Here is a 27604-nt window from a genome sequence, read left to right as displayed (position 1 = left end):
CAAAGTTTCTCACCTTGTTATTTTATTAGAAGCATATTTACATTCTTGCAGTTAACTTTGCAGAGAAGATTTTACAAAAATTCTGTATAAAATTTGGAAACTACGTAAAAATAACTTCTGTCCTTCATAAAGGGGAAAATATAAGTTAGTTACATTTACTCTGCTAAAAAATGACTGAAAATGAGAAACAGTTTCGCCTGTCCCTTCCAGAGAAAACATGAGCACAGAGCACAGGGAATACTGCATGGGCTTTCTCAGTGATGGGCTCTGCACGCCGGCTCCATTGTGAGTGAGGCTGGGAGACCCAACCAAACCCCAACCAGAAAGGACAGGGGAGCTGGTAGGGCTTGGGCAGCACTGAGCAGGAAGCAGCAACTCCCTGAATGAGATTCCAAAGTGAAAGACAAACCAAATAAGGGAATGATCAAAGACTTCCCCTTGAACCATGAAATAGGCATTTCATCTAATACTCATTCTCACACTCCAGGCTACAAAGGCAGGACTGTATTTTAAAGCCCATCAGCCCTGTCATTGGTCAATGCCTGACCATCCACCAATGCTGGCCCTGCCTGGTGGACCTGGGTCTGTGTTCTGCAGTTACACTGCTGCTATTCCCTTTTTCCCAGCACCTGTGCACCAGAGAGACTCACAGGGGATCATTATTTCCCTTGTCTCATTTGTGTGAGACCTGAAAATTGTTGCTCCTGAGGCAGGCAAAGCTGAGTGCTCCCTAAGCCACAGGGACCAACACCTTCCCGCGCTGATACTTCCCAGACTATCTTTACTGCATCTGTAAGAAGTAGGAGCCCCAAGTCCCTTTTCCTGTTAAATGGCTAACCTCCCATCCCAAGATGCAGTTACCACCAGTGCTCAGAAAACTCCAGGGAATTGCCTTAGAAAGATAAAGCATCAGACCTTAACCTATAGGAGTGAAGAAAGAAAGTCCTCCCACAGTGCGTCAGCCACCTCATCACCAGCAAAGTAGCACCCAGACTCAGTACACCTATTTCATTCCTTAAAATCACCTGCAGTTTTCTGCTTTGTTTGTTTGTTTTTTAAAGCAGGTATCTTCCCAAAGAAGACATAAAGGTGAAAAAAAGTTTTCTTTGTAAGTAAACCGAATGCCGGTTTGAGCTTCTGCTTTTATTGGGTTATCAACACTCTGCAGCCTGTCGGGATCAGAATCCGTGGGAAGCCAGATGAGTCACTCAGAGGCCCCGGATTCCATCTGAGATGCAGAAGCTTTGTGTCTGCCAGGTTCCTGGAGGCAGGAAGCACTACGTTTTCTCCATGATGCCTTTTCTCCCTGAACAGAAGTCCCAGTGACTGCCAGCCTCCGTCTGAAGCGTAAGGCCAGACTCTGAATTAGGCGGGACACAAGGCAGAGAGCAGCAGCCTGCCCCTGTCACCTGCAGACAGGATGGGCAAGTGTGCGACAGAATGACTGGGTTGCGAAAGTCTTGTGGGGTGAGGAATTTACCCCAGAACACAGGATCTGTGTGGGGCCAAAAGGAATTGCAGGCTGGCGGTTCAGCCTGTGCTGTCTGTGCCTCTGGTGCCAACACCAGCACACCCCAGTACCAACGGCTCTACCTAACATGCTCCGGGGCACGGGTCCAGGCAGCAAACATGCTCTAATCCACCTGGCACAGGAGGCCCAGGGTGGTAGCAAGCCTGGGTAGGTGCTGGGGGCCAAACTGTGTGTGTGTGTGTGTCTGTGTGTGCATGCGTGCATGGCGGGGGTGGGTACAGATGGCATGGGACACCTGAGATCAGCAGAATGGGTGGTTCAGGCTCTCCCCATCCCACCACTGTAGACGTTGTCTCAAGAGGAAAGCAGATTGGAGGTATGAGCGCACTCCCTGAGCAGCTGGCTACAGACCAGGCTCCACTGGGAACCACAGTGGTTGTTAGGAGCCGTGGTTCTTGTCTGACACCGCAGGGAGTGGCTAAAAACCACCAAGAATTATAACATGGATGAACCCATGGTGACTTCAGTAGCACTTTGTACCCACAGACAGCAAAACTGGTGTTTTGGCAAACAGAAGGGGCCCCGAGGCCACAAAGCACCTAGTCCTGCTCCCCGGCCCCACCAACAGCCCAGATCACTGACAGCTTGACGGGACCTGAGAGTCAGAATATACATTAGGATCAGGCAGCACATCCCCAAACCTCACCCTCCACCCTGAGCAAGAAGTCAGGAACACTGGATGGGTCTGTCGGGCACAGCTGGGGTGGCACAGGGCCTGGGGCTGGATTCAAGCTGGCATGGAAGCAAGAGGGAAGGGGGTCCTGAGTTACTTGTTCACAGAGAATGGGAGGGCCCCAGAGGTCCGCCAGCCCGCCCGCCCGCCCGCCACAGCCCCGGGCGACTGTTAAGAAGCATCCGCAGAACTGTAGGGGAAGAACTTGGTGGCCTTATTTGGGGTGGCGGGGTTCGGGCACTCTGTCTCCTCGTTCATTTTGAAGAACATCTCCTGCTCTCGCTTCTTCTGGTTTAGATCCTCTTCCAGAGCCTGGGACAGAGAGAAGGCAGATGGACTCGGTTGGATCCCACGGGACACAGGTCTCTCCCAACCACAGGACCCCCCACCAAAGTGGCCGCCTCGGGAAGTTTCCTGCCCAGGTCTCAGTGCTTGAGCAGCGCCGTCTTCCTGCTCTCTCTTCCCAGACCCTGTCACCAGAGGGGTAAGTACCACCCCCTCCTTCCTCCCGCCACAGCCATGCAGGAGTTTCCTGGGGGCCAAGGGCTTTGGTTTGGGCAAATGCCAATCTACATAGAGTGAAAGGGAGAAGCAGGTGCAAATGTGCTAGCAGGAAAACAGCCAAAGGAATGGAGAAAAACCCAAGGTAGAAAATGGAGGAAGAAATTTAACAGCAGGGGCAGCAGAGCTATCCGAGTTACCTAGGCACCGTCCTGCAAAATCAGGGGAGTTCTTTTCAAACTACAAGTGCTGTCATGCCATGCCCTGAGACTCTGATTGTGAAACTGTGCTAGGACAGGGGTTCTCTACATTGCAGAAGCACATCAGCTAACTCCAAGGGGAGTGTTTAGGCGGCAAGCACTGCGGGAGCTGTCCTGCCAGAAAAATTTCTTGAGGGTTCTCCCAAAATAAGCTTTCAATTCAGAAAGGAAGCAGCGTAAAGAGCATGAGCTTTGCAGTCAGGAAGAATTCAGCTCCACTGCAAGCTGTGAGGGAGCAGGTTCCCTTTCCTCTTGAGTCAGCTTCCTCTTGCGTATAAGGGCAGTATCACTACCTGCCTGGCAAGGCCATTGCAAAGATTAAATTACAGACTTAACCGGCTTGGAGTTGCTGTTGTGACTTAGTGGGTTAAGAACCCGACTAGTATCCATGACGATGAGGGTTTGATCCCTAGCCTTGCTCAGTGGGTTAAAGGATCCACACTGTTAGCTGTGGCATAGGTCACGGATGCGGCTTGGGTCTGGCGTTGCTGTGGCTGTGCTGCAGGCCAGCAGCACTAGCTCCAAGTCGACCCCTAGCCAGGGAACCTCCATATGCCGTGGCTGTGGCCCTAAGAAGACACACACACAAAAAACTAAAGGGTTGTGATTACTGACTACTTCCTACATGTCAGGCCCTATGCTAAGTACATTACAGTTTATTTAATCTTCACCCTAGGAAATACATGTTGCTCTCTCCATCTCGTAGATGTAGAAACTGAGGTTCAGAGAGCTTAGGGCACTTGCCCAAGCTTATCTACTCAGCTGGGGGCAGAGCCAAGATGGGTCTAACTTCAGAGTTCAAGCTATGAAACACTGTGCTTTACCCTTTACAAAGGGGGGCGCTTGTGGGGTACTCAGTAAACGTGGCTTCATTATTATTAAGATATTTTTGGGAGTTCCCATCGTGGCGCAGTGGTTAACGAATCTGACTAGGAACCATGAGGTTGCGGATTCGATCCCTGGCCTTGCTTGGTGGATTAAGGATCCAGCGTTGCCGTGAGCTGTGGTGTAGGTCGCAGTTGCGGCTCGGATCCTGTGTTGCTGTGGCTCTGGTGTAGGCCAGCGGCTACAGCTCCGATTAGACCCCTAGCCTGGGAATCTCCATATGCCGCTAGTGCGGCCCTAGAAAAGGCAAAAAGTAAAAAAGTAAAAAAAAAAAAAAAAAAAAAAAAAAGAATATGCTTTCTGTCAAGAAAGGCAAGGTTCTGTGTGATTGTGTATCATTACTAATCTACTATGGATATGAGGGAAAAATAAAGCATTTATTTAAAAAAAAAAAAGTATTTTTGACCATCAGCCAGATTTCCTTATTTTCGCTATAGAAGTATCCACTTCCACAGAATCTGACCAGCATTTTATTGTCTCTCTTTTAAAAACTATTCTTGGGAGTTCCCATCATGGCACAGTGTAAACGAATCCGACTAGGAACCATGAGGTTGCGGATTCGATCCCTGGCCTTGTTCAGTGGGTTAAGGATCCAGCATTACTGTAGCTGTGGTATAGGCTGGCAGCTACTGCTCCGATTAGACCCCCTAACCTGGGAACCTCCATAGGCCGTGGGTGTGGCCCTAAGAAGACAAAAAGACAAAAAAAAAAAAAAAAGCTATTTGATGCCCTGAAATAGTGTCAACAAACAACTTAATTACTTTAGCTCTTGTTCCTTTAATAGTACTAAATTCTAGTGAGTTCTCTTTACCTCTAAGGAAAGATGGGAGAAGGACAGTGAATTGCAGTGCCAATTTTTCCAGTCTGTTCTAAGATATTTATATGAGGGAGGGAAGGTATTTGAAGTCATGCCTTATCTTGGACTTGAATGATGTGAAATTTCTGGTAATTCACACAAGATTCTTGGCTCATGTTCTAGATCTATTAATATTCAAGTATTTCTGAGATGCAAACATTGTATATAAACAAGATAGAAAGTAGTACAGAAGTTACAAAATCCAGTGCCTATGGGAACCAGCCAGGTGGATTCGGCGAGTGAAGACATCTGGATGTGAGGTAATGGGACGTGGTGGAGACAGTGGTGAGGTGAAGAGCACATTTCTCAGCTCCTGCCCATAGCTGTCCTGTGGTATGATGGGCCTAGTGTTGCTGGAAATTCAGATTTCTATGTAAAATTTCCTTATACTTAAAAAGTTGGCACCTTTAAAAAAAAGTTGTAATTGCTGTACGTTGACCAAACCTGATGTCCGTAAGCCAGTTTCAGCCTGTGGGCCATCAGTTTGTGACTTCTGCTATAGGAATACCAATTTAACTATAATATCTACCACTTTTTTGAGTGCAAAGAGGTTTAGTAACTTGCCCAGGGCCTCACAGCTAGTAATGGGGAAGCTAGGACTTTGTCTCACATCTGTCTTACTTCAAAGCCTATGCTCTTCAGCACTACTCTCTTTTACCTCAATATAACTAAGGCAGGATTCTGCAATCTTTTTTCTGTAAAGGGCCAGATTGTAAAGATTTTCACTTTTACAGTATGGTCTCTGTCGCAACTACTCAACCGCTATTGTAGGATAAATTCGGCCGCAGACAATATGTAAATACTTAAGTATGGCTGTGTTACAATAAAACACTATTTGTAAATACAGGTACTGGGCCACATGTGGCCCAAGAGCAACAGCTTACTATCACTTGTGTTTAAGGCAAGAAATGTCATCTTCATCTTACAGCCCCCAAAAGCCAAGTTCAAGGGGTAAGACTTGTCTGAGGCCACAGTCTGTGTTAATTGTGACCCAAGCAACACTTTCTTGACCTTACAGGATATTCTCTACTTATTGATAGAAATCTGAATTTTTCTAAAAATATTCCCCAATGTACAGTCATTTCCCTTGCCCCCCCACACATGGGCAGCAGCTCAAGGCTGCTGATTGAAATGCAGGAGTGGAGACGAATGCTTATTCCAGAATGAAAGTCATCCCCTCTGGGCCACTGTTCCAACAGCCATCCAGGTAACTAATGATAGACCAGTTCTACAAGGAATTCTGGAAAGAGGCAGCCTCCACAGGCAAAACTCAATGCCAGCTCTCCAAACACCAGGCCTCCCCTATGCGCAGGCGCCCTCATGAAGCAATCTGGGATATGAGGCATTTGCCTGAGGCAACACTGATTGTTCACTTTCAGACTCTCAGGATGTGCCAAGATAAGAGAACCAGGTGAACATTTATTTCCTGATGCCAGAGTCAACCTATATCAGCAGGAGCACTATTGATTTCAGCATCAAAAAAGTCCCAGCAGGCTGTGGTTACAGGTAAGTGTGGACCTATTAACAGGAAGGTCTGGGACCCCGGCCAGCAACCAGCCAGAAAGCTCCATTAGCACAGGAAGAGGGAAGCCTCAATTCAAGGACCTCCAAGGCCACTGTATGGCGGAGGTGGGCCGCTTCCTCCTGCTTTGACTATCATTACAGCAAGGGGAGCTGAAGTATGATGCTGTTACAGACCCAAGGTTTAAGGACACATGGTCAAGGGTAATTAGGGCAGCTCTGTCCTCAGACTGTTGACAAGAGTGAAAGGAAACGACTGTGTACTTGGCCTATACCATGGGGTGGTGCCTTTTTGCAGAATACTATACAATATCCATGTCTTTACAAAGGACCACACTGAGGCCCTGTGATGGTTCATTTATTTGTCAGCCTGACAAAGCCATAGTAACCAGCTGTTTGGTCAAACACCAGACTAGATGTCATTATGAAGGAATCTTTTAGATTTGATTAACATTTATCTTAGTAGACTCTGAATAAAGCAGATTACCCTTCACTGTGGGGGAGCCTCACTCAATCAGTTGAAGGCCTTAAGAGAAAAGACAGAGGTTTCCCTAAGGAAAGAGGAATTGTGCCTCCAGACTGCCCTGGGGCTCAAGACCGCAACATCAGTTCTTCCCTGGGTCTCCAGCCTGTAGTCTGCCTGCAGATTTCAGAGTTGTCAGCCCCTATAATCAGGTGAACCAGTTGCTTAAAATAAATCCATACATCTGTATCTTCTCTATGTCTCTCTCCACATCTTAGGCAGACACCTGTGGCACAACAAGGAGCAGAGCCCATCAGCCCAGATAGGGTTACCTTTTTGCGTGGCCGAAGCTTGTCCCGCCATTCTTTCAGGTTCTGGTTATGGCTTTCATCCAGGGCCTTCAGCTTCTGAGTTTCATGCTCTACCAAGAGGTGACACTTTTCATTCTGAAACATATTCCAGGCAGAACAGGTAAGAAGCACAGAGGGCTGAGACATACCTGATGCTGTGACCTTGAGGGCACAGGCATCATTCATTCATTCATTCTCCTTAATTATAAATCCCATTTGTATGAAACTCTGTATGTATAAATACATATACACCAGGAGGTACCTAGAAGAATATTCCAGAATATTAAAACTCTTATTGTGTAGTGGGATCTGCAGCAATTTTGCATATATATACAGTTCTAAAAATTTGCCTTCCTCTTCTCTTAGTATTATAATATAAATATTTCTATGAAGAATTAGTTTTTTTTAAATAATCATTTTTGTTTTTTGGAGGTTTTTTGTATTTATTTATTTTGCTTTGTAGGGCTGCACCCATGGCATACAGAGGTTCCCAGGCTAGGGGTCAAATCGGAGCTACAGCTGCCAGCCTACAGCAAAGCCACAGCAACAGAGTCCGAGCACAGAGTCCGAGCTACACCACAGCTCACAGCAACACCACATCCTCAACTCACTGAGCGAGGCCAGGGATGGAACCCACAACCTCATGGTTCCTAGTCAGATTCGTTTCCATTGTGCCACGATGGGAACACCAATCTCATTTTTGATACCTGCAGACTATCCCACGGTATGGATTTATTAAATTTATTTAAACATTCCCCTATTTTTGGCCACTTGGTTTGCTCTTAATTTTCACTACTATAAATAGCATTGTATTAAATATCTATGCTATGAACTGAAATGTGTCTCCCCAAAATTCATACATTGAGGCCCTAGTCCCCAGTGTGTTGGTATCTGGAGATATGGGGCCTTTAGGAGATAAGTAGGTTTGCATAGTGTCAAGAGGATGGGGCTCTCATGATGGGATTAGTGCCCTTAAAAGGAGAGCCAGGAAGCTTGCGTGCTAGAGAGCTTTCTCCCTGCCTCTGCCTCCCTGGCCATGTGAGGACACAGCAAGAAGGCATCCATCTACAAGCCAGAAAGAGAGGCTTCACCAGACCCAAACCTGCAGGCAAAGCTGATCTTGGACTTCTAGGCTCCAAAACTGAGAAAATAAACTTCTGTGGTTTAAGCCACCCAGTCTGTGGTATTTTGTTACGGTAGCACAAGCTAAGATAATCTGTATATATAAATATTTATTTATATTTATGATATATAATCTTCTGCATCACATACTATTTCCTCAGGAGAGATTTGTGACAAAGGATGAGGGCCATGGACCTGGCTGAAGCTCTGCCAACCTCACTGTTCTCTCTGAGGTAAGTTATCTGCCTCACAAAACTTACCTGGACTCTCTCACAGGCAAAAGTGACAATTCCCAGGGAGTTCCTGTCATGGCTCAGTGGACACAAATCTGACTAGTGTCCATGAGGACGCAGGTTTGATCCCTGGCCTTGCTGTGGCTGTGGTGTAGGCCAGCAGCTACAGCTCGGGTTGGACCCCTAGACCCTCCACGTGCCGCTTTTTTCAGTTCATCCTCACAGTAACCCCATGCGGCAGGGGTGGCAAAACAGACGCAGAAGCTTGGCTAAAATTAACACAGCCACACCAGCAGAGCCCCTCCCTGATAGGCTCTAATGCCTGCAGTGTTTCCTTCACACCTCCCTGCCTTTCCAGAGAGGGCCAGATAGATCCAATAGCCTGAACAATTTACTGAGGGGACAGAGGTTTGCAACAGCCCATCGCTCGGGTGTGGCAGTGCCTCGCTCCACCACAAGGGGGCTCCATGTGCCAGCTCCTGGGCTTTAGGGCAAACTCAAGATTGGACAAACTTGAAGAGGTCAGGGACCTCCCTAGGGAAAGGGGTCATATAGGGGCCTGGCAACATGGGGATACCTGTTCCTGACCTTAGTGGGAAAGCTTTAAGCTTCTCACCATTAAGGATGATGATAGCTGTAGGTTTTTGTAGGTACTGTTTATCTAAAATTGAGGAAGTTGCCCTCTATTCCTAGTTTACTGAGAGCATTTGTCACAGAAGTGTTGGCTTCTGTCAGATGCTTTTTTCTGTATCTATTGATGATCATGAGATTTTTTCTTCTTTAGCCTGTTGATTTCAGGTTACATTAACTGATTTTCACACACTGTACCAGCCCTGAGATAAGTCCCACTTGGTCATGGTGTATAATTCTTTTTATACATTTTTGGATTCTGATTGCTAGCATCTTACTGGGGATTTGTGCATCTGCATTCATGAGAGATAGTGGTCTGTTTTCTTCCTTATAATATCTGGGTTGGGTATGAGGGTAAATGGGACACCTTTTCCCAAGACACAGTGATGTCAGAGGTCCAGCAGCATGCCCACTGCCTCGGGCACGGCACTGTCAGCTCAGCTCTGCCATCTCATTTACAAAGCCTCACTCCAGTTCTGCCAAAGAGGAATTATCACCCTTACCCAAGGCCTCTTTTAGGGATGTGGGAACTATATGGCTTGGGAAGGTGACATGAATTAGCCAGCATCACAGAGAACAGCAGAATTCAACCATTCCATCCTGAGCCTGTCTGATGAGACTCTTTCCCTGTTTGTAGGGTCTGGGCCCCCAGATTGCTGAGTGCCTGGGAGAGACGGAGGCCGGCAGGGCAGGGGGCAGTACCTGGAGCTGCTGCAGCTCACTCATGTTGCTCTCGCACTGTGCCACCATGTCCCGCATCTGGTTCTCATGTTTTTGCTGCTGCTGCAACCGCTCCGACTTCTGTCTCTTCTCCTCCTGCTGGGAGAACTGCAACAGAGAATAGGTGGATGCCTCAGGGGGCCACGGGCCTGGCGGGGGTGCCTAGGAGACCCCATCTGAGGGGCTGGTTTATGCACAGCCTGCACCACTCGGGCTGGGCCCCTCTGTTTCAGGTCCTTCACCTGAGCTGAGACCCAGCCCCTGCCCTCAAGGAACCCCCAGATCCATGAGAACATGACACTGCTATGACATGGGCTAGGACAGCATGGGTAGCAGACCGGAATCACAGGAGCCCAGGGCCACCAACTCCACGTCCCCAAGCCACATGGGTGACTTGTGAGTGGAGTCTTGGTGGGTGAGAGGCAGGAGCTTACTGCAGAAGCAGCTGCAGGATAGAAACCCAGAGTATGAAAGGGAATGGCACATGCCTGCCCCGTCCACCGCGGGGGGTTCAACATGAGACTTACGAGGCTTCTGGGCTGAGACTCGGGCTTCCATTCCTTCCCCCTTTCCAAGACCCTGTGCTGCATCTTATATTTCTGTTCCCCCAACCATGGAAGATTCAGGCCCCATCAAACTGGATCCGTCCGCAGTCCAGTACCCCCAGACCCCCACCTGCTTGATCTTCTCACGCTGCTCAGCGGCGCTGCCCGCTCCGTTGATGTGGAGGCTCTTCTTGTACATGGCCATGCGCGTCTTGCCCTCGCTCCTCTGAATCTTGGGCAGCCGTGCCTTCTCCTGCTGCTGCCGCACCTTCAGCTGCTCCATCATGCGCTGGTTGTAGCGCTGCATCTGCTCACGCTCCTGCAGGAGACACCCAGCCAGGGCCAAGGTCAGCTGTGCTTCAGGCACGTGGCTGTGGTCAGAGGTCAAGGCTGCCACACTCAACTCAGGAGCCCTGGGCTGGCGTGGTCCAGAATGCTCAGCACAGCACGGCTTGTGTCATTTTACCTCTCCTAAGTAACATTTTCTGGTCTCAACTTTAAAAGTTACCATGCATGACATTCTGGATTCTTACCTACCAAATGCCCTCTCATCGAAGCAATGGTGGCATGCTCTCCCGAGCTAGTGTCTCAAAGCAAAATGTATATTCATGAGATGGTTCCTCATTTTTGATGACAGGTGTCAATTCGTATTTTTTAAAGTCTTGATAAAGTTGAATTCTTTTCTTCACCTAGCACCTGTTTGTATTTCAAAATTCAGCACAGGCATCACCTCCCCCGAGAAATCTCCTCGACTCCCTAGCCAGGCTGGCTTCCCACCAAGCCACCAGAGCCTCGTGCTGACGTCCATCACTGCCCTGAGGCCCGCGGGTGTGATGCCCGACACCGGCTGCGCAGCCACACCTTGGTTCCTCTGTCACTGTCCCCACTTAGGGGTCTGAACCAAGACAGTTACACAGAAGTAGAGGGTGTTGGTGCTCTGGCCACACAGAGCAGGGCCCTCACCTCGTCTGGGGGAGGTTAGGGAAGGCTTCCTGGCAGAGGTGGTATTTAAGTTGAAACCTAAAACTGTTCTGAGGGAAGGCAGGGGAAAGAGAAAGTGAACATGGAAAGGCAGGACGAATAAAGAGGAAAGAGGGGAGAAAAGTGAAAAAGACACAGCCTCAGGTGTCAGCATCAGCAAGGGGGCTGCTCGGGCCATCTGCTTCCCTGCATGGTTTCCCCGATTCCTGGCCCCTTGATCTGGGGCAGGACAGCCCCCAAGAACCTCTCGAGCCTCCCTGTGACCAACTTGGCTCCTCCTGGGAGCAAGTGATGCACCACCTGGGGTGGCCTCATGGCCCTCCCAGGTCTCTCAGTGGCAGCCCTGCCCCCTTGCCAGCACGGAGCCTCACCTTCTCATGCTTGCGCACTAGCTCGTGCCGCTGGAGGAAGTATTGGTCTTTGAGCTGCTGCTTCACCAGCTGGTGCCTCTCCTGCAGATGATGCTCCTCCATCTCCCACAGCGCCGCCTCCCGGTCTGCAGAGGACAGGCCACCCCGTGAGGCGCAGGTGGCCAGAGCCCGACCAGACCCTCCCCTCCACTCCCCTGAGTCAGGTCACCTCATGCTGCACCTGATCACTGTGCCACCTCATCAGACTATGGTCAGTGGCCGAGCCAACTCCCAGAAACTTCCTTAATACCTCCACGATGACAGCTGCCAGCAGCATGGCACAGCAGGAAGTGTTCGGAGCCAGAGAAACCAGACACCTAGGCTAGAGCCCAGCTGCACCACTGGGATTTGGGGTGAGCGGAAACTCCTCTCCAGGCCTCATCTTTCACCTCTGCCAAAGGGGCACAACCATGCCACAGAAGGCGAAATGTCCTTGGAAGATTCTTTATGTTTAGCCTGCCCTGCACCTCTGCCTTCCTATTGGGCAAATGGGAAGCGCTCACGTAGAAACCCCATGACAAGACAGGACAGCCTCTTGTCACTTTCTCCTCCTTTGAAAAATAGATGAGACCTTCCATGTCCCATATATGCGTTATTGAAACAGTTTATAGCGTGTTATCGCTGGTAGTCCATTAAGTGACCTGGTGCTCAGGGCAGGGAGCTGGGGTCAGATGGCAAACCTCACACCCTGCAAGATACAGCTCAGCCCACTACGAATGTTCAGTTTATTTCACTGCACTCCTGTTCCATGAAAGCCAGCATCTACCCACAGAACATCAGAACAGTGATTTGACTTCCAAACCAAAATCAGAACCACCATCCCATAAGTAGGATGGCTCTTACGGGCCATCCCTGGACAAGCAAAGGAAACAAGGGCTTTCCTGAAACATCAGGGGCTCTATTCAGAATGTCAGAATACCAGGGACCCCATTTTGCCTGGTCCACACCAGATCCTGAGAGGTTTATGCTGTTTAACTGCACTGGCCTTCAGAGTCCTGGCTGCAGCCCCCGTTGATATGCGAGCCAGAGACAGCACTTATATATTGGTCCTCTGTTTACATTTTTACAACAGACAGGGACCATTAGCGTCAAAGCCCACAGGCACCGAACTCCAATTTTTAACCACACAGTTGGTTTAAGTGTAGTTCAAACAACAGACTTGGAGCCATTTCGAGCCTGCTCTTTGTACACCCCATAAAACTGCACCCAGCATCTGCTAGCCAGAGATCAGACAGCCTGGGGAGGGGGGGCCATCTACAGACCGCAAGCCCCGAGCCCTCCAGAGCACTCTACCCCAGAGCCTCCCCAGCTCGGCTCCCCCTGCCCAGAGGCATCGCCCAGATGCATAAGCCCCCTCCCTCCTCCCTCTGTGGGAGGCCCGCCTACACTGTTGGCTCTGGACAGTCTCATGCAAACCTGCCCAAACGCCACCCCACCAGGGGAGGTGAGAGCTTGGCCTCGAGATGAGGTCTGCATCCAAGGCCACTCCACCACTCGGTAACTGAGCAACCCCGGCCAAAGAACAGTCGCTCTCCAAGCCTCAGTTTCCCCATCTGTAAAAGTGGGAAGAGTAGGGCTGCCTTACAACAGTAAGGAGAGGACTGGATGTGATAAGGCGCACGGCCCGGCAGAGGAGCCCCTCACTGCGTGAAGGCTGCTGGGCGGGGCTCGCCATGCTCCCCCTCCCCAGCCCCCGTAACGCAGCTTATTTAGTTTCCACCCACTCGCCCTGGCTTCCTCTCCCCTTCCTTGACATCTGCAGGGATGGCACACGGTGTTGCTGAGAACTGCTGTCTTTGCCTCAGTCCTGACTTCCATGGGGGTGTGTCCACGAAGGCTGATGTTTGGTTTGGTCTTGGGGCGGAGGAGATCCAGCAGTTCTTTCTCACCCTGGGCTGGGACCTCTGTTCTCAGAGATTCTGGGCCACCGCGTGCCACCCGCCCTCGGGCACCCACCTCGAAGGAGCTCCTGCTTCCTCGTGAGGCACTCGCGCTCCTTGTCACAGATCTCCCGCCTGTTGTCGGCCGTGATCCTCTTCATCGCCAGCTCCAGGTCCTCCTTCTGCTTGGCTAGGAAGTCCCGGTCCTGTTATGGTTAAGTATCGAAAGTTTCAGGTGCGTTTATTGCATTGAGGTTATTTTTTTAGAGATTCATATTGAGATATTTACAGGTAAAATGATACGGTGTCTGCGATTTGAGTCAAAATAACAGAGTGGGGAAGCGAGTGGCTAGGAGCTGATTGTTTCTGAGATCAGGTGACAGGTTTGTGGGAGTTCATTATCCTGATGTACCTATTTCTGCTTAGGTGTCTCATTTTCCTTAATAAAGAGTAAAACATAAAATTTAAGCTTAAAAATTTTAGCTACTGTATAGGAAATAGATAAGCAAGAGGGACCTACTGTATAATACAGGGAACTATAGTTAATATTTTGTAATAATTTACAAGGGAAAAATCCCCCAAAATGTTGTAATAATTTTTAAGGGAAAAGAATCCCCAAAAGGAAAAAATACACACACACACATAAAACTGCATCACTCTGCTGTACACCTGAAACTAACACACACTGTGACTGAACTCTATTGCAATAAATTTTTAAAGTTTTTAAATAAAAATTTTTGGAAACACGTAAAAAACTATAAATTCTCCCTAATCTTATCACTCAACACTAGCAACTGGTTTTAGTGTATCTATATAAATATCTTTACATCTGTTGTTTCACAAAAATTTTGAAAGACATATCTGTACCATATTGATGGCTGCAATATTCACGACAGCCAAGGAACTGAAAACAACTCGTGTCATAAACAGATGAATGAATAAAATGTGATGTGTACGTATGATGAAACACTATTCAGCCTTTAAAAGGAAGGAAACTCTTGGAGTTCCCATTGTGGCTCAGCAGTAACAAACCCGACTGACTAGTATCCATGAGGACACAGGTTTGATCCCTGGCCTTGCTCAGTGGGTTAAAGGATCTGGTGTTGCTGTGAGTTGTGGTGTAGGCCACAGACATGGCTCAGATATGGTGTTGCTACAGCATAGGCTGGCAGCTGCAGCTTCAATTCAACCCCTAACCTGGGAACTTCCATATGCTGCAGGTACAGCCCTAAAAAGAAAAAAGGAGTTCCCGTCATGGAGCAGCAGAAACTAATCCTACTAGGAATCATGAGGTTGTGGGTTTGATCCCTGGCCTTGCTCAGTGGGTTAAGGATCTGGCGTTGCCATGAGCTGTGCTGTAGGTCGCAGATGCAGCTCGGATCTGGCGTTGCTATGGCTCTGGTGTAGGCTGGCAGCAAAAGTTCTAATTAGACCCCTAGTCTGGGAACCTCCATATGCCTCTGGTGTGGCCCTAAAAGGACAAAGGACAAAAAATTAAAAAATAAAAATAAAAGGAAGGAAATTCTTATACATGCTACAACATGGATGATCTTAAGGACATGGTAAGTGAAATAAACCAGGCACAAAAGGACAAATACTATATGATTCCACTTCTATGAGGTCAAATTTGGAGAGGCAGAAAGGAGAATGATGCTTGTCGGGGACGGGGGTGGGGGTACCACGGGGAGTTACTGTTTGATTGGTGCAGTTTCTATTTTGCAAGATGAAGAATTCTGGTGATGGTATGCACAGTGGCGTGAATGTACTTAATACCACTGAACTGTACATTTAAAAATGGGTAAGATACCAAATTTTGTATGGTCTGTATTGCCACAATTCTAAAAAATTATTTAAAAGATGTTTTCTATGTCATAGTCTATCAAAAATAAGTTTTAATAGCTGAAAATATCTCATGGTACAGCCTAATTTATTTACCCAGTGTATAATAGATTGTTCATAGGTTTTCTTTCTTTTGGCAACAGAACATGCTGCTCTTCACATTCTGGTAGCTAAATGTCTTTGAACCTCTGTGATGATTCATTTGCAAGATTAGTCCTAGAAGCAGAAAATCCAGGCCAAAGGGAGCGCACATGTTTGAGGCTCTCAATGCAGTAGCCATGGCGGCCTCTTAAAAGGCCAGTCTGCTCTCCCTCCCCACCCTCCCCAGCCCTGCATTCTTCTCCTAATCATAGTGTCACGGGGCAGGTTGTAGGAAAGTACGATTGTGTCCTAGAGTCAGACTCAGTTTGAGGCCTTGGGTCCCACTGTTAACTGTGCAGTATGACCTCTCTTGAGCCTTCGTTTCCTCTTCTGTGAAGGGGAAAATGGACAGCATCTATCCTGATAAGCCACGAATGCTAAACCAGATACTATAGAAAACATTTGTAATTGTGGACTCTAATTTGCTTTCCATTTGGGAGCAGAGGAAGTGGGACAAGATAAGAGCATGAAATGAAAAGAAGGCTGGTGAGGCTGGGACAGTGGGGCTGAGACTGCTGGGAGAGGCTGTGAGAAACCAGACCTAAAGGGCCTTGAAAGCATGCGAGAGGGCTGATTTGATCTTATGGATAAAGTGGAAGCCACTGAAGGTTTTAGAGGCACAGGACTGTTGGGGGAGGGAGCCATGATCACATGTGGAAATCACATTGATCACACCAACTGGTGTGAGAGAAAGAACTGCAAGAACTAGAGGGAAACTGGCTGGGAGGCTACTGCAACAGTCCAAGCAAAAGATAACAATGGCCAGGGGTTCACAGAGTTGTTGACAAGTTGATGGATCCGAAGTTTGGAGATTTAAAAAACAAAAACAAAAAAACAAACTTCAGGAGGTGACAAAAGATTGGAGGGAAAAGAGGTGTCAAGAGTAACATGGCTTCTGGGTCGACAACATGATGGAGGACCATTTCCGCCCCGCCACCGCCCAGCACACAAGAACCGACCAGATCGGGGAGATCTGGGCTTGATATCTTTGCGACTTCGAAAAATGCCAATTTGGCAGAGATGTGCTGGGTTGGTCAAGGAGATGTGATGTGCAAACAACCATAAAACAGTGCAAGAGGCACTAAAAGAGGCCGACGTAAAGGTCCACCATGTCTCCCAGAGATGGGAGCGCCCACTTCCAGCTGGAGCAAGGGCAATCAAGGAAGGCTGAATGGAGGAGGTGGTAACAGGGGTGAAAACCAGGATGGTCTGGATTTAGGTGTAGCACCCCAAGAAATAGGTATTCCAGGGACAGGACAAGGGCAGAGACAGGAATGAGTTCTAGGCGCCATTCAGGTTCTCAAAGCTAGGACTCGCCAACCCCTCTCCTTCCCAACTGAGGGACAAGGACTCACCAAAAGCTGCTTTTTCTGCGCATGCTCCTCCATCTTCTGCTTCATGTTCTCCTTCCGCTGCTGCCTGGGCAGCTTCTCCACCTCGTTCTTCACCTGCACCAGAGACAGCAGAGAATGGCTGGGTCAGGATACCTCTTCATGCTTCCTAAAAAAATAAGCCTTCATTCCCAGAACTTTTGGGCCAGGGAGACTGAAGATGGGGCTCAGCTTTCCAGGCCTTAGCCCTCACCCTGCTCTCCACCCCCCATGCCCCTGGCAGATGGCACCTACTGGCCGCCTGTCTGCTGCCAGCTCCAGTTTCCAGACCCCCCAGAGCAGACAGGTGCCGTTCTTGCTGTTTAATATCCATACCCTTCAGATGACAGCACCTCCATTTCCTTCGGGGTAGTGTTTCTCAACCTCTTTTGAAATTGCTTCCTCAGAAGCCCTTTGAGATTTTTTTTTCCTATGTACTCTCCCCCATGAAATATTAATCCTACAGAGATACTGTCCATTAAACCATTACAATATCTAAGATGTCAACTCCTTGGGGTGATTAGCACCCCAGTTGAAAATGCGTGAGTTTGATGGCCCCCACTCAGAACCTGAGGTTCAGATGTGGCCGATGCCCCCAACCCCATCTGACTTTAGGCTGGGCATATGATCCAGGCTGACAGCATATTCCATGCCCTGGCATCAAGGATCAATTCAAGAGATGAGCATGTGGTCCTCGCTGGGCTAGTAAGGGCTTCAGGACGTTTGCTGGACCTACTGGAGCAAGTTACTCTCTGTCCTTCGGGGTTGCTAGGCTGGGAGGCTGTCGGCCATGGTAGGCCAACCTGGAGGGGTCTGCCTGAGACAGAATCAAGGTAGGGAAGCAATGTTAAGAGCTGAGGAAGGATTCCCGGTGACAATTGTGCCCTCCTGGTCAGAGGCAGATGTCTTTGAGACTCCAAAAGATGCCAGGTAGGCAGATGGTAAATTAATAGTGTTCTCAAGCCAGCTAGTACTGAGTTTCTGTCTTTTATAACAGAAGAAGAGATTCATGACACTTCTCTGCAAGGAACCTGGAGTTTCTCAGACCATTCTCTCTGGGCAACCCAAACCTTTTCAGGTACCTGATACCCTAAAACATGCACTCAAGGACAGGGCTATTTAGGAGCAGCTAGAGAGGGAAAAAATACTGACTAGTATCCATCAGGATAAGGGTTTTGTTGTTTTTTCTTTTGCGGCCTTTTTATTTTTGTCTTTTTAGGGCCACACCCAAGGCATATGGAGGTTCCCATGCTAGGGGTCTAATCGGAGCTACATCTGATGGCCTACACCCCAGCCATGCCAGATTCTTAACCCACTGATCGAGGCCAGGGATCGAACCCACGTCCTCATGGATCCTAGTTGGGTTCGTTTCCGCTGCACCACGACGGGAACTCCAGGATAAGTGTTTGATCCCTGGCCTCACTCAGTCGGTTAAGGATCCGGTGTTGCCATAAGCTGCAATGTAGGTCACGGACACAGCTCAGATCCTGCCTGGCTGTTGCGTAGGCTGGCAGCTGTAGCTCCAATTCAACCCCTAGCCTGGGAACTTCCATATGCCGTGGGTGCAGCTCTAAAAAAAATAATAATAATAAATGGGCAAAAGGTTAAGTACCTCACCAAAAATGATAGATAGCAAATAAGCACACGAAAAGATACTCAGCATCCTCTGTCAATAATGAAATGCAAATAAAAAGCTACAATGAGATACCACTTCCTATCAGAATGGCTAAAATAGGAAAAATAAAATTGACGATATCAAGTGTTGGTGAGGATATGAAGCAACTGGAACTCTCACACATCGTCATGGAGATGTAAAATAATACTTTTGGGGAAAAGTTTGGCAGCCTCTCCTAAAGTTAAACATACACTTATCATCTGACCCCAAACCCCCTCCCCAGCTATTGATCATCTCTTATTCCAGTCTTAGGTGTTTTCTTTTTCTTTCTTTTTTTTTTTTTTTTCTCTTTTTGCCATTTCTTGGGCCACTCCCGTGGCATATGGAGGTTCCCAGGCTAGGGGTCTAATCGGAGCTGTAGCCACCAGCCTACACCAGAACCACAGCAATGCAGGATCCGAGCCATGTCTGCAACCTACACCACAGCTCACGGCAACGCCGGATCCTTAACCCACTGAGAAAGGCCAGGGATCGAACCCACAACCTCATGGTTCCTAGTCGGATTTGTTAACCACTGCGCCACGACGGGAACTCCATTAGGTGTTTTCTTTCATGGTTTTAGGTTTGTAATCTGAATCCTCCCCTTTGTTTTGTTTTTTGTTTTTTGTTTTTTGCTTTAATGGTCTTAGATTAGGGTTCCTTAACATTGGCACTGTTGACTTTTGGGGCTGATGATTCTTTGTGACAGGGGCTGTGCTTTTTATAGGATGTTAACAGCATCTCTGGCCCCTATCCAGCACCCTCTCCCCAGTTGTGACAGAGAAAAAAAAAATGTTTCTAGACATTGCCAAATGTCCCCTGGGGAGCAAAAGAGTCTCTGCTTGAGAATCACTGTCTGGAAAGAAGTTCTCATAAAATATCTCAAAAATCTCACGTGTACCACTTAAGCCTCCACATCAAAGGGCTGCCTGGGATATATGGTACATAACCACATTTCAGCATCTGTCTGGTGTTTGTCAAAACGCCACTGACAGCCCCATTCAAGGTGTCACATAGTTGAAAAGACTCACTAGCTAAGCTTGATGATGTCGTTTTCTGGGACATAAGAAGAGAAGCATCAGTTTCGAAAAGGGTCTGGAGGTTTCCAATGAAGGGACTGAACACCAAGGTGTTACACCACAGACAATGGAGGGATGAGGCAAAAGAACATTAAAAGTAGTATCCCATGGGTCTACTCAGCAAAGGGGCATCCAGACCTACTCATCAGTAACCCCTGAGGACAGAGCTGTACCAGTGCCACCCTGGCTGAGGTCTATACCGAGAGGCTCTCTGCTACATGTCGGAAAGCTGCTTTCTGGTCCAGCTGCACATCTTTGGAACAGTCCCTGGACTTGTTTCCCATTTTCCCATCAGGGGAAAAAAAAAAAAAAATCTGGCTTTTAACTAAACTTTATAGGCTCCTTCCAGGAATATAATTTTGTGGCGTTATAGAGATCCAAACTGTTTAAGAAAGAGTTAAATTATGTCCAATGAGTTTTGCCTAAGAAGGCAGGGAAACAAGGAGTTCTGGAAAGAGTTCCTTCAAGACTGGTTGAGTTTTGGAGTTCCTGCTGTGGCACAACGGGATCAGCACTGTCTTGGGAGCGCTGGGATGCAGGTTTGATCCCTGGCCCAGCACAGTGGGTTAAGGATCTGGTGTTGCCGCAGCTGCAGCATAGGTCACAACTGCAGCTCAGATCTGATCCCTGGCCCAGGAACTCCATATGCCATGGGGCAGCCAAAAAAGGGGGGAAAAAAAAGATTGTGTTGGTTGAGTTTGTTTTCAGATTCAGGTGATCTCAGAAGTAAGTTACTGTCCAAAAAAAAAATTTTTTTTTTTCCTTTTTGGCTATGCCTGTAGCATAAGGAAGTTCCCAGGTCAGGGATCAAACATGAGCTACAACAGCGACAGTACTGGATCCTTAACCCACTGCACCACCAGGGAACTCCAGAAGCTACAACTGTCAACTGAGTTTCTGGTGGATTTTAAATGTCCTGTGTGTGTAGGAACTGAGGAACAGAGCACCAATTCCATCCTCATAGAATACATTTATTATAACATTGTGTTTCTGTGTGTAGATATAGTACTAGATTTAGTTAATTACTTGAAACAACAGTGAAGAATAAATAGGTCCCCTTACTAGGAATGATTCTCCCTCGATGCATACCTCCTAAGTGCAAGGGGTCATTAGCATGATAAATACTTCATACCAATTGCTTTCACCATGAAAATGGCCCCATGAGGCATCTCAAGTTTTACCCTGTTATTTCTGTATGTTTTCCATGCCTGAGTTCAAATCATGACCGACTTTCTCGCTTCAGTGGATTGTAAGGAAATGAACACAGTGAAGCCTTTTTGCTTTGAAATGGTGAAAGAGTCCACGTGGATCTGTGTGCGGTCTTCCTCTCCAGCATCCAGGTGTGGATTTCTTGGATGCAGCAGCGGGCTGGCTAATGCAGCCTTGGGTAGCTCACAGCCCGATCACCTGGGGGCCCTACTCATTCCCAGTCTTGTCCTCCCCGCTGCTGGTGCCTCCTAACCACCAACCCAAGGGTGATGACAGGCAGTCTCTACCCAAGCCTCCCATTCCTACCTAGGCTTCATGTAGCATCCTAGGACCTCACAGAGGTGACCTTTGTGACCAGAAAAGGTCTCAGGATTGTGGCATAAGCAGTGACAAGACATGGAATCACAGGACACCCAGAGGTACCGCAAAGCAAAGCCCACCAGCAGGAATCCCTAGACCTAACTCTGGAAACGGACGATGGCGCTAATGGTAGGAATAACTGAAAGGGCCCCCACGCAGGAAGTGCTCACTGCCAGGTGCTCTGCCTGCATTCTGTCATTTAGTCTTTTTCTAGAAGAGCTTCGTGAATGAATGACCCTGTCATTACCTGCTCTCAGAGAGAAGGAGACAGAGGCTCAGTGACTTTAAGCAGCCTGCCCGAGTTCAGACTCAGGATTCAAACTCGGGTCTCTCTGACTCCAGGCTCCACACAACCACCCCACCCTGATGCCACCCCAGGAGATCTCGCTTCTCTCTTTGAGTTGAAGAGACTGTCTTCCTCCTCTAATCCCCCTAATAAACATGTAGCCTGTCCTCAAACATCTTATAACCACGCAACTCCTTCCGTATTGGCAGCTTCTTACAAGCAGGGCAAGTCTGAAGACAAGGGCCGGGTGTGATCTGCTCCTCACTGCCAGCACAGGGGTGCAAAGAGAAGGAGCTCTAAAAACATATACCAACTAATTATGTAACAAAACCCCAGCGGTCAGCTGTGGGAACCAGAAGTAAACAAAAGCCTACCCTTTGCCTGGCTTCACTGTGAATCAGACTAAAGACAGAAGCTCTCTGTCTCATCAGCAGGCCAGAGTCCTGGCAGCAAGAGTGCCTCATGGGAGGAGAGTAACGGAGTCATGATCTTACCAAATGGCCAAAACTGCAAGAGGTCACGCGTTTTCTTTTTTGGCCACACCCCTGGCATATGTAAGTTCCAGAGCCAGGGATGGAATCCGAGCCATACCTGAGACCTACACCACAGCTCCAACAATGCCATATCCTTACCCCACTGCGCAGGACCAGGGATCAAACCCGTATCTTGGCAGTGACCCGAGCTGCCGCAGAGACAACGCCAGATCCTTAAACCACTGCATCGGAGCGGGAACTTTGATTTTAAAGACTTCATTTAAAAAAAAACAGAACCTGAGCAGGAGCCCAAGTACCAGATCCCAGGCACGGCCTCAGAATTCACCAAGAGGAGCTCCCATTGTGGCTCAGCAGGTTAAGAACCCAACATTGTGTCCATGAGGATGTGGGTTCAATCCCTGGCCTTGCTCCATAGGTTAAGGATCCAGTGTTGTGGCAAGCTGTGGCATAGGTCACAGATGCGGCTGGGATCCAGTGTTGCCGTGGCTGTGGCTGTGGCCAGCAGCTGAGGCTATGATTCAACCCCTAGCCTGGGCACTTCCGCATGTTGCAGGTGCAGCTATAATGGAAAAAAAAAAAAAAAAAAAAGGAGTTCCCGTCGTGGCGCAGTGGTTAACGAATCCGACTAGGAACCATGAGGTTGCGGGTTCGGTCCCTGCCCTTGCTCAGTGGGTTAACGATCCGGCATTGCCATGAGCTGTGGTGTAGGTTGCAGACGCGGCTCGAATCCCACGTTGCTGTGGCTCTGGCGTAGGCTGGTGGCTACAGCTCCGATTCGACCCCTGGCCTGAGAACCTCCATATGCCGCGGGAGCGGCCCAAGACATAGCAAAAAGACAAAAAAAAAAAAAGAATTCACCAAGAGGCTTGATAATCCTCTCAGAATTCTGCCCCGACGAGATCATTCGGCTTTGTTAAAAGTCAGTGCCAGCAAAGGGCGAGGACCTCTGGGCGGTCCCCTCGCACCTCCCCTGTCCCAGCCGCCTTCTCTGTAGCCTCTTCCTTTTTCCACTCTTGCAGTCCTCTCCCAACTCCCTCCCCTCCCGCACATACAAAGGGTGTGGGTATATGACGGGGTGAGGAGCCAAGAGGAAACCGGAATCTACTGGGTACCTATTCTGGGGCAGACTCTTCCCATTTACTGCGCTGTGTGAGGATTGCACGCTTAACAGCAAACTCCTGCCTGTGACCCCTCTCCCTCCGTGACTTGGGCCCTTTCTACCTGTCGGATTCCACCTTGCATTCATCACCCTCTCGTTTGCTAAGCTCCTACCAGCCTGGTCATTTTCAGCTCTTCGCCCACTCCAAGCTCTTTCTCACACCTCGGGGCCTTTGCATATGCTGTTCCACCCTCCTGGAAGCATCCTTCTGACCTCAGCCTAATGTCACATGCCGAGAGGCCTTCCCAGCCCCTCTAAGGCTGATCTCTTCATAGCTTCTCTGGTTAACCAGCCTATGTGCTCTCACAGCATGTGTGATATGGGCAAGTGCTTTATTTATTTGATAACGTACTTTTTTCTAGTTTCCCTGGCGATTAACAGCTCCTTGAGCCCAGGGACCTTGCATATTTTGTTCACTACAACATCCCTGGCACCTCACAAAGTGCCACGTTTGTAGACAGTCAATACAACAAGAGCTGAATAACTCTCATTTTGATAGAAGGCAGCCAGGACTCAGGAAAATACAGGCAGACCTCAAAATTATTCTGGGTTTGATTCCAGACCACCCTAATAGGGCTAGTATCACAATAAAGCAAGTCACGTGAATTTTTCGGTTTCCAGGTGTATAGAAAAGCTATGTTTAGAAGTTCCCGCTGTGACACAGTGGGTTAGGGATCCAGCATTATCTTTGCACTGGCGCAGGTTTGATCCCTGGCATTGTGGGTTAAAAAATCTGGCATTGCTGCAGCTGCGACATAGGTTAGAGCTGTGGCTCGGATTCAGTCCCTGACTTGGGAACTCCCACATGCCGCAGGTGCAGCCAACAACACACACACACACACACACACACACACACACACACACACACACACGCACACATTTAAAAAAAGAAAAAGCGGAGTTCCCGTCGTGGCGCAGTGGTTAACGATTCCGACTAGGAACCATGAGGTTGCGGGTTCGGTCCCTGCCCTTGCTCAGTGGGTTAAGGATCCGGCGTTGCTGTGAGCTGTGGTGTAGGTTGCAGACACGGCTCGGATCCCGCGTTGCTGTGGCTCTGGCGTAGGCCGGTGGCTACAGCTCCAATTCAACCCCTAGCCTGGGAACCTCCATATGCCGCGGGAGCGGCCCAAGAAATAGCAACAACAACAACAACAAAAAGACAAAAAAAAGAAAAAAGAAAAAGCTGGAGTTCCCGTCGTGACTTGGTGGTTAATGAATCCGAGTAGGAACCATGAGGTTGCAGGTTTGATCCCCGACCTCACTCGGTGGGTTAAGGATCCGGCATTGCCGTGAGCTGTGGTGTGGGTCGCAGATGCGGCTCGGATGCCGCGTTGCTGTGGCTGTGGTGTAGGCCGGTGGCTACAGCTCCGATTCGACCCCTGGCCTGGGAACCTCCATATGCCGTGGGTATGGACCTAAAAGAAAAAAAAAAAGAGAGAGAGAAGAAGATGCATCTCCAATTCACCCCCCGGCCCGGGAACTTCCATATGCCTTGAGTGTGGCCGAAAAAGGGGAAGAAAAGAGCTAACATCAAAGATCACTGATTCCAGCTCACCATAATAAATATAACCTAATAATAAGATTTGAAATAATTCAAGCATTCCTCAAATGTGACAAAGAGACAAGAAGTGAGCAAACACTGTTGGGAAAATGGTGCAGAAAGACTTGCTCGATGTAAGGCTGCCACACAAACCTTTGATTTGTGAGGAAAAAAAAAAATAAAAGACAAAACAAAACTCCTAGTATCTGGGAAGCACAATAAAGTGAGTGCAATAAAACAAGGTCTGCCTGTAGCTTTTTCCAAAGCCCAGCAGTTCTCTTTGGGCCACAGAGCCAAGACTTGCCACCAAGCCTGCCTCCCAGGCACTTGGTCTGAGGACACGCTTAGTATCAGCCTCTCCCCACCACCCTCCACCACTGGCACCCTCCACCACTGGCACATCTCTCAAGAGGAGGTTCAGGACCAGGGGAAGTCGAGAGGCACTTGGCTCAGTCACAAAAGAGAATGCCAAACACCCTCGGTAATCAAGAGAAATACAGTTTTTAAAAGCTCAAAATTCATGCCAAAAAAATATGAACAAAATATCAAACAGAGACAGGACGGAGTCCTATCCTTACAGGACTCAAGCTCATCACTTCACATTCACCTGGCCCTGTCTGATCCTGCCTTTATTTTATTTTTTATTTTATTTTTTGTCTTTTTAGGGCTGCGTCAGCGGCATACGGAGGTTCCCAGGCTAGGGGTCCAATCGGAGCTGTAGCCGCCAGCCTACACCACAGCCACAGCAACATGGAATCCAAGCCACGTCTGCGACCTACACCACAGCTCAGGGCAACGCCAGATCCTTAGCCCACTGAGCAAGGCCAGGGATCGAACCCTCATCCTCAAGGATCCTACTCAGGTTCGGTAACTGCTCGGGCAGGAAGGGCAACTCCAATCCTGCCTTTATTTTAAAGAGCTGATATTCTGCTCATCATGAATATTTTACACTAATTTTTATTTTAAAACATTGCATCAGAATGTAATTTATCTTGATTAGGGAGGTTTTTTGGTACCTCCTTAAATTTTGTGCTCTGCGTAAGTTGTCACACCCTGGCCCTGGCCCAGCTCCTCCAACCAGTGGCCCTGGATCCCACAGGCAGCCCACTTGGGGTCCCTCGGATACACCAAATATCGTGTGCATCACAGTAAAGTCGGGGAGCTGGGCTCTGAGGGCCCCCTGCGCAGTTGACCACCCTTAGAAGCCGCTCAGCTGCTGCTCTCATCTGGAGGCTGGGAACTGGATTGGGTCTGGACTGGTACGCCTGCCTTGTCCCCCTCCTTCCTCCTGAGAGTCTAGGACAGAAAGCATGTCCCGCTCACCCAGGGTCTGGCCCCACAGAGGGAGCTGTGGGCTGCCCCGATGCCCGTCCCTGGGGGCAGGCTGAGAAATATGCCTCCCTTCCCCTCTCTCAGGACCGTCTACCTCTCAGCCCCTCCCACTTCCCCTTCCAGATGGGCGGGGAAAGAGGGAGAAGAGGCACCCGGGTCCAAACTAGGGGGCTGCTGCTCTGGGAGAAGGCAGGACATGTGGGTGCCCACCCAGCAACCACTCCCCCTTCCAGTGACAGCATCTCAAGTCGCCCTGATCTGCCACCCTTTCCTTCGCCCCTGCGCTCTCCCAGGTAGGGCTGCGGGGAGAGGGTACAGGAAACTGTCTAAGCCTGCCTGGGAGCAAACACAGAGGAAAGCAGAGCCCACGGGATAGAGAAGGGGCTCGTAATGGCACAGCTGGAGGATATGGACCCAGACATACCTGGGTGTGAGCTTTTCAGGTAGATCAGCTCCCCCAAATCCCTTTGTGGTTGAGGTGAGGTTGAGTTGGGGTTTTGATCCCTTGCAGCTGAGAGGGTCCTTATCCTCCCAGATCCCCTTGCCTCCACCCAACACAGATTCACCTCCTTCTTCATCAGCTTGAGCTGCTCCTGGAACTTGGCGTAGTCCCGCTCCTGCTCCAGGCGGATCCGCTTAGCCTCCTCCCGCCGGCGCACAGCGTGGTCTTGCTCCATCTTCTCCACTTGCTGCTTTTGCTGGCGCTCCAGGTTCTCCAGCTCTGTGTCAAAGAATTTCTTCTTAGCCTGGAAAGAGCAGAAAGGGAAATTCAGGAAAGTCCCCTCATGCCAGGGAGGGAGATGGGGAAAGCCCAGTGTCTGTGCTCAGAATAGGGTTTGAATCCTGAGCTCTCCACTTCTTTGCTGTGTGGCCGGGGACAAGTTACCTAACCTCTCTGAGTCTGTTTCCACACGTGCAAAAGAAGACCAGACAGACCATCTGCCTCACAGAAAGAGTAGATGCATGGTGCTCAATAAAGTTTATGGGAGTTCCCGTCATGGTGCAGGGGAAACGAATCTGACTAGCAACCATGAGGTTGTGGGTTCAATCACTGGCCTCGCTCAATGGGTTAAGGATCCAGCGGTGCCGTGACCCGTGGCGGGATCTGGCATTGCTTTGGTCTGGCATAGGCCGATGGCTACAGCTCTGATTCAGCCCCTAGCCCGGGAACTTCCATATGCTGAGGGTGCGGCCCTACAAAGATAAAAAGACCAAAAAAAATTAATTAAAAAAAATTAAAAAATAAAGGTTATGTCTTCTGCAGAGATCCCCCGGTGTGACTCACCGGAGCCTCATGAGCTTCATGCTGTGTTTACAAGAACAGGAGAACAGGAAGCCAGAAAAGTTGGGCAGTTGTCGTGAATGACTCTCCACACCCAATCACCTCCACTCTGAGATTCCACTTAAAACATGGAGGCCAGAAGCTCTGGAGAGACCCATCTTTTCTCACACTCACATTGATTTCTTGTTCAAAACGTTTATGCATCTGCTCCAGCTGTAGCTCATGCTTGTTGCTCAGCTGGGTCTGGTTCCGATGTTCTTCTTTTTGGAGCAGCCGAAGTTCTCGGAGTTCCTGACGC

General features: G+C 48.9%; 1 protein-coding gene and 1 long non-coding RNA gene across 3 annotated transcripts in view; one reads left to right on the top strand and one right to left on the bottom strand.

The window, feature by feature from the left end:
- The window catches only part of STK10 (serine/threonine kinase 10), a 136611-nt gene continuing 109007 nt past the window's right edge, over positions 1-27604 (bottom strand). The window contains exons 11-19 of the mRNA XM_021077114.1: positions 27481-27604; positions 26591-26770; positions 16897-16989; positions 13638-13767; positions 11643-11767; positions 10421-10609; positions 9728-9853; positions 7023-7136; positions 1-2516 (exon numbers count right to left, since the gene is read on the bottom strand). Coding sequence (XP_020932773.1) covers positions 2376-2516; positions 7023-7136; positions 9728-9853; positions 10421-10609; positions 11643-11767; positions 13638-13767; positions 16897-16989; positions 26591-26770; positions 27481-27604 — 1222 coding nt within the window. The 3' untranslated portion in view covers positions 1-2375. The remainder of the gene's footprint in view (positions 2517-7022; positions 7137-9727; positions 9854-10420; positions 10610-11642; positions 11768-13637; positions 13768-16896; positions 16990-26590; positions 26771-27480) is intronic.
- Positions 2515-27487, top strand: LOC110257343. Of its 2 annotated transcripts, none has more exons than XR_002339815.1 (5): positions 2515-4966; positions 6086-6212; positions 6969-7161; positions 8324-8395; positions 27289-27487. It is a non-coding gene; the product is annotated as an uncharacterized LOC110257343 (long non-coding RNA). The 2 variants fall into 2 exon arrangements; XR_002339814.1 differs by lacking the exon at positions 27289-27487 and adding an exon at positions 9663-14319.

The sequence above is a fragment of the Sus scrofa genome, chromosome 16, assembly GCF_000003025.6.
Source record: "Sus scrofa isolate TJ Tabasco breed Duroc chromosome 16, Sscrofa11.1, whole genome shotgun sequence".
Classification (NCBI taxonomy): domain Eukaryota; kingdom Metazoa; phylum Chordata; class Mammalia; order Artiodactyla; family Suidae; genus Sus; species Sus scrofa.
Note: the sequence above shows the minus strand (reverse complement) of the source record. Positions and strands in the feature narration are given on the sequence as shown.